The sequence below is a fragment of the Ahaetulla prasina genome, chromosome 6 (genome assembly GCF_028640845.1).
Source record: "Ahaetulla prasina isolate Xishuangbanna chromosome 6, ASM2864084v1, whole genome shotgun sequence".
Taxonomy (NCBI): Eukaryota; Metazoa; Chordata; class Lepidosauria; order Squamata; family Colubridae; genus Ahaetulla; species Ahaetulla prasina.
In genome coordinates, this window is record NC_080544.1 from 103403652 (window position 1) to 103417845 (window position 14194).

Sequence of the window (14194 nt, forward strand, 5' to 3'; positions counted from 1 at the left end):
CATATTAGTGGTCCGCAGAATTTAATATTATGAATTTAGTGGTCCCTGAAGTCCGAAAGGTTGGTGGCCCCTGCTATATACAACAGTCTTCCGTAATTTGCTGCTTTCCAAGGTAACGTTGGACGCTTAGCTATCTTGGCTGATGATTTTGGGAGTCTGAATCTCTACGGGCCTGATAGCGTCAGAGAGGGGAAATCTGGAAAATGTTTTATCAGGTATGCCATTTTAAACACTTTTACACTTACATTATATTGTTGGAGGCAGTATCTTAATTTCCTTAAGGCAGCTGGGCGATCTTCTGCCCAGACGACTAATTTAGCAATCATCGGATCATAGTGTATAGAAACCTCATCCCCTAAAAATAGAAATATATGGAAAAACGGTTTGCCAGAATAAATATTTATTTATATTCATTCATATTTATTGAATATGAGTATTTACATTTCACATTTTTGAACTGCCCATCTCCCTCAAAAGGAGCCACTGGATTTCCCATGTTGTCACAGTTAAGACATTTGCAGTAGACTAAGCAACACTTTTCTAGCAAGCTACTCACAATTCAATACGAATGTCCTACAGCTTGACAGAACAAGTCTAGAAACTGTTCTACATTAACAGTATCAACTGTAAGGTTGACACTGGAAAGAATCTTTGTAGGCAGTGATGAAATCCGAACCGGTTTGCTACCAGTTCGCTCGCCGCACATGTGCACTGTGCACCAAACACACCCTGAGTGTGCATGGGCAATGCGCACCAAAAGGAGGCTTGGGAAGGTAAGTAGAAGCGAGGAGGGGGAGATCAAATATGGTGTGCGATTTAGCTTCGCTAGAAGCTTTCTAGCAAACCTAAACCCCGCTGAACAGCTGATCCCTCCCCTCGCTGTTCTACTTGCCTTCTCAAGCCTCCTTTGGACGCGTGTGCGCGTATGCACAGTATGCACCAAAAGGAGGCTTGGGAATGTAATAGAACAGCAACGGGAGATCAGCTGTGGTGCGTGATTTAGCAGGATTTCCTGCTTTCTAGCAAAGCTAAACCCCGCTGCACAGCTGATCATTGGAAATACCAGTTCGGAGGAATCAGTAGGGTTTTTTTTAACTACCGGTTCGCCCGAACCAGTAGCTTTTTTAACTACCGGTTCGACTGAACCAGTAGCTTTTTTTTTTACTACTGGTTCACCTGAACCGGTAGTTTTTATCATTACCGGTTCACCTGAACCGGAGCAAACCGGTAGTATTTCATCCCTGATTGTAGGTACACTACAGAATCACAATAGGTAGTCCTTGACTTACAAGAGTTCATTTAGCGATTGTTCATAGTGACAATGGCACTGAAAAAAAATGACTCATGACCTTTTTTCACACCTATAACCATTGCAGAATCACGTGATCAAAATTCAGCCCCTTAGCAACTGATTCACATTTATGACGGTTGCAATATCCTGGGCTCATCGGATCCCCCTCCCTTTTTTTTTTAATTTGCATTTATATCCCACCCTTCTCCGAAGACTCAGGGCGGCTTACACTATGTCAAGCAATAGTCTTCATCCATTTGTATATTATATACAAAGTCAACTTATCGCTCCCAACAATCTGAGTCCTCATTTTACCTACCTTATAAAGGCTGAGTCAACCTTGGGCCTGGTGGGACTTGAACCTGCAGTAACTGCAAGCAGCTGCTGTTAATAACAGACTGTCTTACCAGTCTGAGCCACCAGAGGCCCTTTTGCAACCTTCTGACAAGTAAAGTCAACGGGGAAGCCAGATTCATTTAACAGCTGTGTTACTAACTTAACAACTGCAATGATTCACTTAATAACCGTGGCAGGAAAGGTCATAAAATGAGACAAAATTCACATAACCAAGGCCTCACTTAACAACAGAAAATTTGGGCTTAGTTGTGGTCGTAATTCGAGGACTACCTGGTCTGAGATTCTACTCAAAAAACAAAAGAATATTTTGAAATCAAACTCATGTAGAAGATGTTGTTGGGACTGATGGTGAGGACAGCCGTTAATACTTCACCTCAACATACGAAGAAAAATGAACTTGATTTGGCGGAAGGGGACAACTCGCCATGGCCAGCTCGCTGTGGGGCAATTCAACAATTTAATTATTTAAAATTATTTTTTTAAATATATTTTAATTTTTGTCATTCACATTTCGTTTTGGCATCCTTGCTTTAATGATTCAGTTCCACTATTTCTTGATATTGCTATAATTCTTGTCCTGTGGCGAGTTGGCTGTGGTAAGTTGACTACAGCAAACTGGCTATGGTGAGTTGTCGTAGACCAGGTGTGTCAAACTCAATTTCTTTGAGGGTGGCATCAGGGTTGTGTTTGACCTCGGGGGTGGGTGGGGAGGTAGTGAGGGGGCGTGGCCAGCTTGACGTCACTCATGTCACGGGCACCTGGGGTGGCCCGAGCGCTCTGCCAGCAAAAACGGGCTCCCAGGTCATTTGCGGCTGTAACGGCCTCCTGCAGTCCTCTGCCAGTGAAAATGGAACTCGGGAGGGCTGCGCACGGCTCCCCTGGACCCCATTTTCAGCCACAATGACCTCCTGCAGCTCTCTACCAGCGAAAACAGAGCTCATGAGGGTTGTGTGCAACCCCCGGGCCCTGTTTCCGGCTGCGATGGGCTCCTGCAGCTGTCTGCCAGCAAAAATGGAGCTCGGGGGGTGGGGAATCTCGGTATGGGGCTCTGTTTTCACTGGCAGAGGGCTGCAGGAGGCCTTCGTGGCCAAAAACAGGGCCTGGGAGGCCCACATGCGGCCCTCACAAGTTCTGTTTTTGCTGGCTGTTTCCAAGGCAGCCCTGTGGGCCAGATCTAAACACCTCACAGGCCTTAAGTTTGACATCCTATTGTAGACCCTTGATTTGGTAGTAGTAGAGGAAACCAACATCGGTCACCCGTCACTTGTTTCAACAAAGGCAATGATCAGCAGGACTTTTAAAACCAGAAGTCATTTCTGTGCATCCTAGCGAGAGGCTTTCATTTTACCTTGTCTTACCCCAGTTTCTATCCTGGTGCAGCTGTCAGCAGGAGGTGTGGACAGATGCAGTAAAGGTCCAGCTCCTGGCATGAAGTTGTTGTCGGGATCTTCAGCGTAGATCCTAGCTTCAAATGCATGTCCCTTGAGGGCAATCTCTTCCTGAGTTAGAGGAATCTTCTCTCCTGCAGCCACCTGTGAAGAACAGTATTGTTCATTTTCTCTGCACAATCATTTATTTATGTCTGTTTATTAGATTTATACGCCATCCACCGCATTGTCAAGTGACTCTGGGTGGCTTACAACAGTATTAAAACACTAGCTGAATACCCGTGCTCTGCTATGAAATTATGTGATCGGGCTTGATAAATCAAAGAAGAACTCCTTAGCATCAGAGCGTGGAAGAGTAGAACTCTTTAGCATCAGAGGGCTGCTTGGAAAGTGAGAAAGTATTTGCTTTGTGAGCAAATTCGGCCGAGGAGGTTGTAAAAAAAATGCTTTTAAAAGGTTAAAAAAAAGGGCTCTGACAATCCCAGCTGAACAGCCTGATCGTTAGAGCCTTTTTTTTTATTTTTAAAAGCATTTTTACAACCTATTTGGCCAAATGGGTTGTAAAAAAATGCTTTTAAAAGGTAAAAAAGGGCTCTGACAATCCCAGCTGAACAGCCTGATCGTTAGAGCCTTTTTTTTACTTTTAGAAGCATTTTTACAACCTATTTGGCCAAATAGGTTGTAAAAAAATGCTTTTAAAAGGTAAAAAAGGACTCTGACAATCCCAGCTAAACTGCCTGATTGTCGGAACTTTTTTTTTTACTTTTAAAAGCATTTTTTTACAACGTATTCCGCCGAATAGGTCGCAAAAAAAATGCTTTTAAAAGTAAAAAAAAATCACGCTCACCAGCTGATCACCTCCCCCGCACGCCGTTCTACTTACCCCATGCCTCCTTTTGGCGCACACACCTTGCATTTGCTGTGCGTTGAACACTGCGCGCACAGCGCACATGCGCAGCCAGCGAACCGGTAGTAAACCGGTTCAGATTTCACCATTGCTCTCAAGGTCTACGAGTGAAATTCTGTCCCAATGATATTGCAGATCAGCTAATCTTTCCATCCTTGATCGTCACAATGCAGAACCTCACACACCCCAGACCTCACACATAGTGCGCTTGTGTGTTAAATAAATGAGGGAGGATGGATATGCACGGTGCCTCTTTCTGCCCAAGCCTGTAGATTAAAAGCAATGCCGTATCTCCTTCTCTCTTTGACAGAAAAAATATAATTAATGGCCACAAGTGAAAGAACCACCTTGCTTCTTGAGAATCCAACTGATTTTTTTTTTTTTGTTTACATTTATACCCCGCCCTTCTCCGAAGACTCAGGGCGGCTTACAATGTATAGGGCAATAGTCTCATTCTATTTGTATATATTTACAAAGTCAACTTATTGCCCCCCCCAACAATCTGGGTCCTCATTTTACCTACCTTATAAAGGATGGAAGGCTGAGTCAACCTTGGGCCGGGCTCGAACCTGCAGTAATTGCAGGCTTTGTGTTCTTAATAACAGGCCTTACCAGGCAGAGCTAAACCGGCCCTCTATATTGTTGTGACCCAGACCCAAGTAGGTAGCAATAAACTGAGTCCGTGGAAAAACAAACTTTATTCGAACAGCTGGGAATTACTTCATCCCCAGCATCGTTCAACTCAAAGTAAAACAAATGCCTCCCAACACAAATTCCTCAGTTATCTCACAAACCTTAGTCCAATTAGGCAAACTGCCAAAGGCCCTTCCTGGCAAACATCCAGAAGCCACAAAAACAAAGACGTATACAAAGCAGAAGACGGAACTACAACGTTGTTTTCCGGCAAAGCTCAAATGCCGGTGCCGGTCTGTTTTAAGCCTTATGGGAGGGGCCAATCATCTCTTGGCCCTACTCCTGAGTCGTCCTCTCTGCTTGAGCTGCTCTTGCCTTCTGACAGCTCTTCTCATGCGTGCATTAGGAACAGGCTCCTCCTGTTCCTCTGCCTCACTACTATCAGTCTCTGGAGGCTCTGGAGTCCGCACCTCACTTCCCGATGGCCCTGGCCTCACCTCAGCCTCATCGCTGTCCGCCTCCGTTGCCAGCTCCTTAGGCCGCTGATGGACCACAACAGATATCCCTGTTCTCTATTACTTCTCACCTTCAGTTGCCATTCCACCAGGTCCGTCCCTGTGATCATCTCAGTAACTGGATGCTCCACCTGCAGCCTGGTATTCATTTCCATGAAATAGAAATTATGTGTACTGTCCATGATAAACTCCACAGTTCCTAAAATATTTAACAAAGGCATAATACACCGAGGTCAGAGTATATTCAAACTGCAAAGGAATACAATCCCAGTATAGCTTCATGGTCCCCGAGATTCACTCACTAAAGCAAGCATCGTCTACGCCACGGAGAGTCTCAGTCATCCAGGTCATGGTTGTCCCAAAGATGCTTTTCCAAAAGGCTGTGTTAAACTGCAGTTACAATAGTCAAGTATCTTACCTTATAGCACACCACTGATTTTGATGAGAGGTGTCAAAAAAATCAAGATGGCAGCCATGACAGTGCAGCTGAAGCGCTGCCTGGTTTTATGTGCATTTATTTAAATGCTTTGATTAGTCTATTGTGGCTGCAATTTTTACGTCTTTGATCACATCCTGCAGATACCTCCAATTCCTTTCGGGGAAGCAGCTCTATATATGAGAGGCTAAAAAAGTTGTTCACAACTTTTAAGATGTGTGGACTTCAATTCCCAGAATTCCCCAGCCACCATGGTTGGCTGGGGAATTCTGGGAGTTGAAGTCCACACGTCTTAAAACCACCAAGTTTTTAGACTTCTTTCCAGCTCTTAGCCACTCAAGTGTCACATGACCAAGAGGTGGAGGTGGAGACTTAGAATGCAGTCCTCCATCCTTCTGAGCTGTCAATCAACTGCTTCTCCGGCTGGCGACACACTGGGAAATTTCTCCTAAAAAGTTTTTCTTTGCAGCCCCCAGCCAGAACTGGCTCACTTTTGAACTTGAGATTATTCCCCATATTCTAAATTTGATCCAATCCTGTTCAGTTGTCAGGGGAGTTAACCTGCGGATGGGCTAGAAAAAATCCTAAGATTTTCTACATAATTTCTTTCCAAGCAACAGTTGAGCTGGATAAAAGCATAAATACTTTTCCCTATGAACCTGTGTTCCGCATTAAAAGGAAGTTGAGCCTGTAATACCTGCTCCAACGTAGTTCACGGCTTTTGCTGCCCTAACGGCGGCTTCTCCAAGCTTTCTTCTCACTTCGGGCTTAATTCCTGGCTAACAAGGATAGCAATAATATTATGTTAGGTTCACACGATGCACCAAGACATGCTTGCTTTTTTTTTACTGACTGCACATTCACACGGGACAAGAACTTTCTAGAAAAAGTAATTACTTCCATGCTCAGAAAAAGAAGGAATGGCTACATTACACATTTGTAAAGAAAGTGCACCCTGTTCAATATGGTACATAGAAAATTTCACATTAATATGCTTTGAGAATTTCAGGACCTTGAAAAAGATATTTTCTGCAGAAATAGTGGACTGAGACTGCCTTAACAGCAAGCATAAAAACGAAAATTATAGTAACAAAATTATAATAATCATAGTTATTTGAGTTGTTTTTTCAAAAGCTGTCTACTTACCCCTGGAGCTTCCTCAATAATTTTTTGATGCCTTCTCTGTACACTGCAATCTCTTTCAAACAGGTAGACTGCGTTGCCATGTTGGTCTCCAAATACTTGAACTTCTACGTGCCTGTTTCATATTTTAAAATTTGTAAGTGGGGGCATAATATTGTCCATCGTTGCTTATTCGTAATCCCAAATTTTTGAATTTTTAACATGACTAATAAAATCAATCATATGTCAGCATTCCAGAAAAACCCCTCCCCAAGTAAAACTCCGAAGCACGCTGTTGTGTCTGCGCCCCCCGAGCCAGGCCCCCTGCCAGAAAGTGACTTGGAAAGTGAGGGGGAAGGGCCATCAGGGCTTCCCTGGCTCAGCTCCAAGAGCCAGAGGCAGGCCAGGTGGAGGAGATAACGAGGCCTTCGTCCCCTGACTCTTTCCCCCCCAGGCCATGCCTCCAGACCCGGCTGATGGCAATCAGGCCTGGCTGGACCCTAGGTTTCGTAGGCAGGAGAGGTGGGAGCAACAGAAGCAGGGGTGGGGCACGCCTAGGAAGTGCTAAGTCATGGAGCCACACCCCACAGGATATAAAAGCAGCAAAGGCTGCTATGCCTCTTTGTAGCAGGCAAATCAACTGCTTGACTAGAGCTGAAGTACTGTTTGTTGACTCATCGGCATCAAGGGAGATAACAGAGACCTTGGCAGACGCTCGCTAGTTTGCTGCCAGAGCTGATAGTGCTGGCTATCAGACTCGGAGTGAGGCGAGGGGGACAGAACACATGCATCTTTCAAAGTTCTATTTGCTAGGATAGGTAAACTGGCACATCTGGGAAAATCCGAATCGGAGATGTCTGGGTTTTCCCTCAGTAAATCAAAAGCCCCCAAACCACCCTGACTCCTCTGCCGATCACATGCTCAATCACCATCTGTCCCATTTTGAGACAGCACTCCGACCACTCCTTCTCTAGATGCAGGATCGGCCTGACCTTGACCGACAGGAAGGATGCTACTATGTCTAAAGATAATCCCTCTACTAAATCTCCCCTCCTAGTTTCCCACACAGGAGAAAGTGGCAGCAAGGAAGCTTCCGGCCTAATATGGCTTCCAAAGCTGACATCATATACTTTGAGGATAGTTTTTCTTTTCAATCTAGAAATGAGGCTTATTCATTTCTCCTATCAGTATTTCATAAAGCATTCAATAGATTAAGGGAAGAGGGGAGGAATCCATACCTCAAATGTGGCAGGACACGGATTTTCCAGTTTGCTTTTTTTGGATGAAAGGATGGAACAATTTTCCTATTTTTTTCCCTCAACTGTCATCGTGAGTTTTATGGCTCACCTCAGACATTTATTTATATAAATTATTTATTTATTTATTTATTTATTTATTTATTTATTATTTATTATTTATTTATTTATTTATTTATTTATTTATAGGGCCTCTGGTGGCTCAACAGCTAATGCAGCCTGTTATTAACAGCAACTGCTTGCAATATTGCAGTTTCAAGTCCACCAGGCCCAAGGTTGACTCAGCCTTCCATCCTTTATAAGGTAGGTAAAATGAGGATCCAGATTGTTGGGGGGCAATAAGTTGACTTTGTATATAGTATACAAAATGGATGAAGACTATTGCCTGACATAGTGTAAGCCGCCCTGAGTCTTTGGAGAAGGGCGGGATATAAATGCAAAATAAATAAATAAATAAATAAATAAATATTTCTATGTCAGCCCTTCGAGGAAGGCCAGAACAGAAAAAAAACACAAGAAACTAGAACTCTACTTTATGAATATTGCTGTAAAAATGGAATCCTGAAAGTCCAAAGATATTTCTTTCTTTTTTGTTCCCTTCGATATGGAAGAGAACCACGGCAGGAAATCTCATGTTTCTTTCTCGTGCTTTCCTGTTTTCCAGGGTTAAGCTCAGGGCTGGGCTGCTGGGGGTTCGCAGGGGTTCGGGAAAACCTTTAGGTAAGATTCTGTGCCATTCAGAGAACCCCCCAAATCCCACTCCTGGCTGGCCCCGCCCACCCCACCCCTCCCAGGAGTCCTCGCGCGGCCCATTTCAAATGCAGGTAAGTGCAGGGCGTGTGTGAAGGCTCGGGGAGGGTGAAAAACGGGCCTATCGGAAGTTTGGCAAGGCTGGAAATGGGCCCGTTTCTGGCCTCCAGAGGCCTTCCAGAGCCTGGGAACGCTGTTTCACCCTCCCAGAGGCTCGAGGAAAGCCTCCAGATCCCGGGGAGGGCAAAAACGCCTCCCCTGCCATGATACAGAAGGTCGACTAGGTCACGTCCACCATGGCCACGCCCACCCAGCAACCGGGCCTATAGAACCCCTTGCTAAAAATTTTGAAGCCCACCTTTGTGGGAATGAACTTAGCAGACAGGGCAATGAGACACCATCAAGAGAACAATTAAATAAAAGGAGCTAAGCCCACAGCAGGAATGTGGGGAGGGCAAGATCTCAGACAAAACCATTCTTAGTTTGGGGATTGTAAAATGTTCCCAGGGAAAGGGATACTTGCAAGAACCTGCAAGATTCTATTAATCTAACCTTCAATAAAAATAGAATTGGCTCCTCTTGTCACGCAGAGAACAGCAACAAAGATGATTAGTAAACCAGAGGATAAAACATATGAACAATAGTTGCAAGGTTTGGGTGTGTCTAGTCTGATGAAAAGACAGACTAGGGGAGACATGATAGTAGTGTTCCAAAATCTGAGGGGCTGCCACAAAGAAGAGGGAGTCAGCCTATTTTCCAAAGCACCTGAATGCAGAAGAAGCAGCAACGGATGGAAACTAATCAAGGAGAGAAGCAACCTAGAACTAAGGAGAAATTTCCTGACAGTGAGAACAATTAACCAGTGGAATGACTTGCCTGCAGAAGTTGTGGGTGCTCCAACACTGGAGGTTTTTAAGAAGAGATTGGACAACCATTTGCCTTAAATGGCATAGGGTTTCTTGCTTGAGCAGTGGGTTGGACTAGACGACCTCCAAGGTCCCTTCCAACTACATTATTCTGTTTTTCTGTTTCCTGCCTGGTCCACCTTGTATGGCTGACATAGCTTATGTTTTATAAACCATTGCTGGATATTCCTCTACAGCTGTGATGGCGAACCTATGGCACATGTGCCACAGGTGGCACGTGGAGCCATATTTGTGGGCACGTCAGCATTGCCCTAGCTTAGCTCCGGTTTTTGGACTTTTTGGTCCAAATTTGGGAAACAGGCCATTTCCGGCCTCCGCAGGGCCTCGGGGGGGGGGAGGCCGTTTTTGCCCTCCCCAGGCTCCTAGAAAGGCTCTGGAGCCTGGAGAGGGTGAAAAACGGGCCTCTTGGGCCCACTGGTAACCTTTTTGCCATTACGTGCCAAAAGTGGTGGGAGCGCGGGGGTCCACGTGCACATGCACGGTGGGTGGGTGGTGCGCAGGGGCATTGAATTATAGGTGTGGGCATGCGCGGGTGACCCTCCCCCCGCGCTCTCCCCACTTTTGGCACACGACGGCAAAAAGGTTAGCCATCACTGCTCTACAGTGTACTTCCTGCCTAGTAGTGGAGCTGCCCAACAGATTGGTGTGTTACCTTGGATTGTCAACAAACTTCTCTATCAACATGGCATCGTCGTTAAAGGACTTCTTTGCTTCTCTTCGAGCTGATTCCAATTGCTCCTGAAATTCTTTTTCAGTAAATGCTATTCTCATTCCCTAGGGCAAATAAGGGATAAAATAATATTAGCCAAACAAGCAAATAAATTACTTTGAAAAAAATCAGTAAGAAATATTTTCTGTTATATTAATGACAACAGAGGCACCTCATTTGCACAATCACTATCTTAAATTTCTGGTTTCCATATATACCACAGAGAATACATGCATAGATTTTATTTTATATATATAGGTCTTGGCATATTCGGGTCTTTTCCTGTGTAAGATTGAAAGTATCTAGGCGATGTTTCAACGAGGTCCCACTCGCTGTCTTCAGGCTGGTGCTTTCGGCTTTGTGTTTGTGCGAGCAAAGCGTGGTCGGGGCTGTCATCTTTCTATAAATACTGGTGGGGAGGTGGGGAGTGCTGGCTTTGTTGCTGTAAGCCGAAAAAAACAGCCTGAAGATGACGAGTGGGACCTCATTCAAACGTCGCCAGGATACTCTCAACCTCTGTATTTTTATATAACTTATTTTAAGGTTTATGTAGCATTATCAGAGGGCACTTGAGATGAGACTGCAAAATCGATTCATCTTTGGCTTTCTGAACTAATTAAAGACAGATGGGAATGTAAATAAAAATAAAAACCAATTGATCTGCAATGCTACTTTGTAGTCTATAACTTACGTTATTTTATTTATTTATTTGTCAAGTACATATTAGATAATATATATAAGTATAAGCATGAATTGAATACAAAAAATGAATACAATTAAAGGGAATATTAAGACAGAGACAGCAGGCACGTTAGTGCTTTTATGCATATACCTTACAGACCTCTTAGGAATGGGGTGAGGTCAACAGTAGATAGTCTTTGGTTAAAGCTTTGGGGATTTTGGGATGAGACCACAGAATCAGGAAGTGCATTCCAGGCACTGACTACTCTGTTACTGAAGTCATATTTTCTCCAATCGAGATTGGAGCAGTTCACTTTAAGTTTGAATCTATTGTGTGCTCGTGTATGGTTGTGATTGAAGCTGAAGTAGTCCATTGACAGGAAGGACATTGTAGCAGATGATTTTATGAGCTATGCTTAGGTCCTACCGAAGGCTGCGTAGTTCTAAATTTTCTAAACCCAGAATTTCAAGTCTGATGGCATAAGGTATTTTGTTGCGAGCAGAGGAGTGGAGGACTCATCTTGTGAAATATTTCTGGAGATGTTCAGATGTATGAATGTCTGATATGCTGTGCGGGTTCCAGATAGATGAGCTGTACTTGAGAATTTAACTTCACCCCCCCCCCAAGCTTATTGATACTCCATTGTTGCACATGGGTGTGTTCCTTCACAACGGTCTACACTCATTCACACATGCCAACAGGAACCCTAAAGCATCACGTTAACCACATATATTATATATTGTGATTGCTTATCCAAGTCCAGCTTGTTCAAGAAATGTATTTGACCAGGTTTACTGCAGGGGTCTCTCAGTTTGGCTACTTTAAGGCTTATGAACAGAATTCTCAAAATTAAAGTCCACAAGGCTTAAAGCTGCCAAGTTGGGAGACTCCTGGCTTACTGCAAGGAGTGAATCTAGCTAAGATATGAATGTACCTTGAGTGCACAGATTAACTCCTGCACCAACATAGAGGAAAGGAATTATAGCTTAAGTAGAACTTTATGATGCAGCAAATGGTAGACTAATTGATGAAATGTCATCGAACAGTTGCTACCTTGCCTCCACCTCCACGGACAGCTTTGATCATCACTGGGTAGCCGATCCTTCTGGCTTGCTCTTCCAAAAACCTGTCCGATTGTTCTTCCCCGTGGTAACCTTCCACCACAGGAACTCCAGCCGCAGACATGATGGCCTTAGAAGTACTTCAAGGGAATACAACTTCATGTTCAGTGTCAACAATAGAAGGAACTCTGCAAGACATCTTTTTCATTCTCACAACCCACCTCTCTTTGAACTGATACAATTTCTTTACAGTATTTAGAAAGCAACCCACATTCCATTTTGATCGAGGAGAAAATCTATCTCTCCACCGAGTGTCAACACTGAACTGACGGCATGTAAATCAACCATTACTTCATCTAGATTCCTTCCCTTTCCTTCTATGATTCACATGTCTGGGCTCCTCACACCTCAATTAAATGAGATATTAATTAATTTGTTGTAATATAAAAGCCATATGAACTCCTTTATAAAATTGTTTATGAAATTACTTATGTGCAAATATAAGCATGAGCAATCTTTGAGAAATTGCTTATGTGCAAAAAGATCAGCATAAGTAAGTCTGGCTAATTTTTATCATGTAAGCAGAAATCTGTTTGATGCCAAGGTTGCAAAGATGTTGGCCTGTAAATGTATCAACACTTTTGTGATAGCCACAGACATTCCTTCTCTGATAAGGTTCACTTCACAGAAGTTGCTCCTACACACAATTATATGAGATTTATTAGTATGTAGGGTTGGGATGGTACAAGATGAATTTATGTTTGTTACTGTAATTTTGCTACACAAGTTTCTTGATGTTTTAGAATGTGCCTTTGTTGCTATGTTGTGAAGCTGTTGAAGTGCTGTCCCGGTGTGTGGAAGCCGTACGGGTCTGGATGGGGAGAAACAGGCTCAAGCTTAATCCCTCCAAGACGGAGTGGCTGTGGATGCCGGCACCCCGATTCAGTCAGCTGCAGCCGCGGCTGACTGTTGGAGGCGAGTTATTGGCCCCAAAGGATAGGGTGCGCAACTTAGGTGTCCTCCTGGATGAACGGCTGTCGTTTGAAGATCATTTGACGGCCGTCTCCAGGGGGGCCTTCCACCAGGTTCGCCTGGTTCGGCAGTTGCGCCCCTTCCTTGATCGGGATGCCTTGTGCACGGTCACTCATGCGCTCGTTACCTCTCGCTTGGATTATTGTAATGCTCTCTACATGGGGCTCCCCTTGAAGTGCACTCGGAGGCTTCAGTTAGTCCAGAATGCAGCTGCGCGGGTGATAGAGGGAGCTCCGCGTAGCTCCCATATAACACCGCTCCTGCGCAGACTGCACTGGCTACCTGTGGCCTTTCGAGTGCACTTTAAGGTTTTGGTTACTACCTTTAAAGCGCTCCATGGCTTAGGGCCTGGGTACTTACGGGACCGCCTGCTGTTACCACATGCCTCCCACCGACCCGTACGCTCTCACAGAGAGGGACTTCTCAGGGTGCCGTCCGCCAAGCAATGTCGGCTGGCGGCCCCCAGGGGAAGGTCCTTCTCTGTGGGGGCTCCCACACTCTGGAACGAACTTCCCCCGGGTTTACGCCAAATACCTGACCTTCGGACATTCCGTCGCGAACTGAAGACACATCTTTTTATTCGCGCGGGGCTGGCTTAAATTGAATTTTATTAAATTTTAAATTTTATTAACTAATTTTAAATGGGGTTTTTAGTTCATTGTATACTTTTCAGGCCAATTTTAAAATAAGTTTTTTAATTGCATTTTAAATTGTATATTGTACTATCTGTTTTATTTTTGCCTGTACACCGCCCTGAGTCCTTCGGGAGAAGGGCGGTATAAAAATCAAATAAATAAATAAATAAATGTGATTTATGCATGCAAGCCTGCCTTTGATGTAGACGCCTTCTGATAAGATTCCTAATAAAAGGAGAGGCTAGGATTTTGTTCGACGCTCTCTCATCTTGAGAAAAACTGCGTGTTTGTCTCATTTCCTTCATGAGAAGCCCACCAAATGCTTGATGCGTCGACATTAATTAAGAGTCCCCTGTGGATTTTACATTTCCGCTGGTCATTGCAGACTATATGGGCCAGTGCCTTTCAAGGCCATTGACCCAGTGCTGTCCAAAGACATTTCCACAGTCATGTGACAGTATGAAATCACAGAGCACTATCAGATGCCCACTGAA

General features: G+C 44.3%; 1 protein-coding gene across 3 annotated transcripts in view; it reads right to left on the reverse strand.

Annotated features, from left to right (window-relative positions):
- Positions 1-14194, reverse strand: part of MCCC1 (methylcrotonyl-CoA carboxylase subunit 1) — a 38553-nt gene that overhangs the window by 16482 nt on the left and 7877 nt on the right. For all 3 annotated transcript variants that reach the window (XM_058187957.1, XM_058187960.1, XM_058187959.1), the window contains exons 6-12: positions 12026-12173; positions 10234-10355; positions 6674-6785; positions 6225-6306; positions 5163-5290; positions 2997-3180; positions 246-355 (exon numbers count right to left, since the gene is read on the reverse strand). In XM_058187957.1, the coding sequence (XP_058043940.1) occupies positions 246-355; positions 2997-3180; positions 5163-5290; positions 6225-6306; positions 6674-6785; positions 10234-10355; positions 12026-12173 (886 nt within the window). The remainder of the gene's footprint in view (positions 1-245; positions 356-2996; positions 3181-5162; positions 5291-6224; positions 6307-6673; positions 6786-10233; positions 10356-12025; positions 12174-14194) is intronic.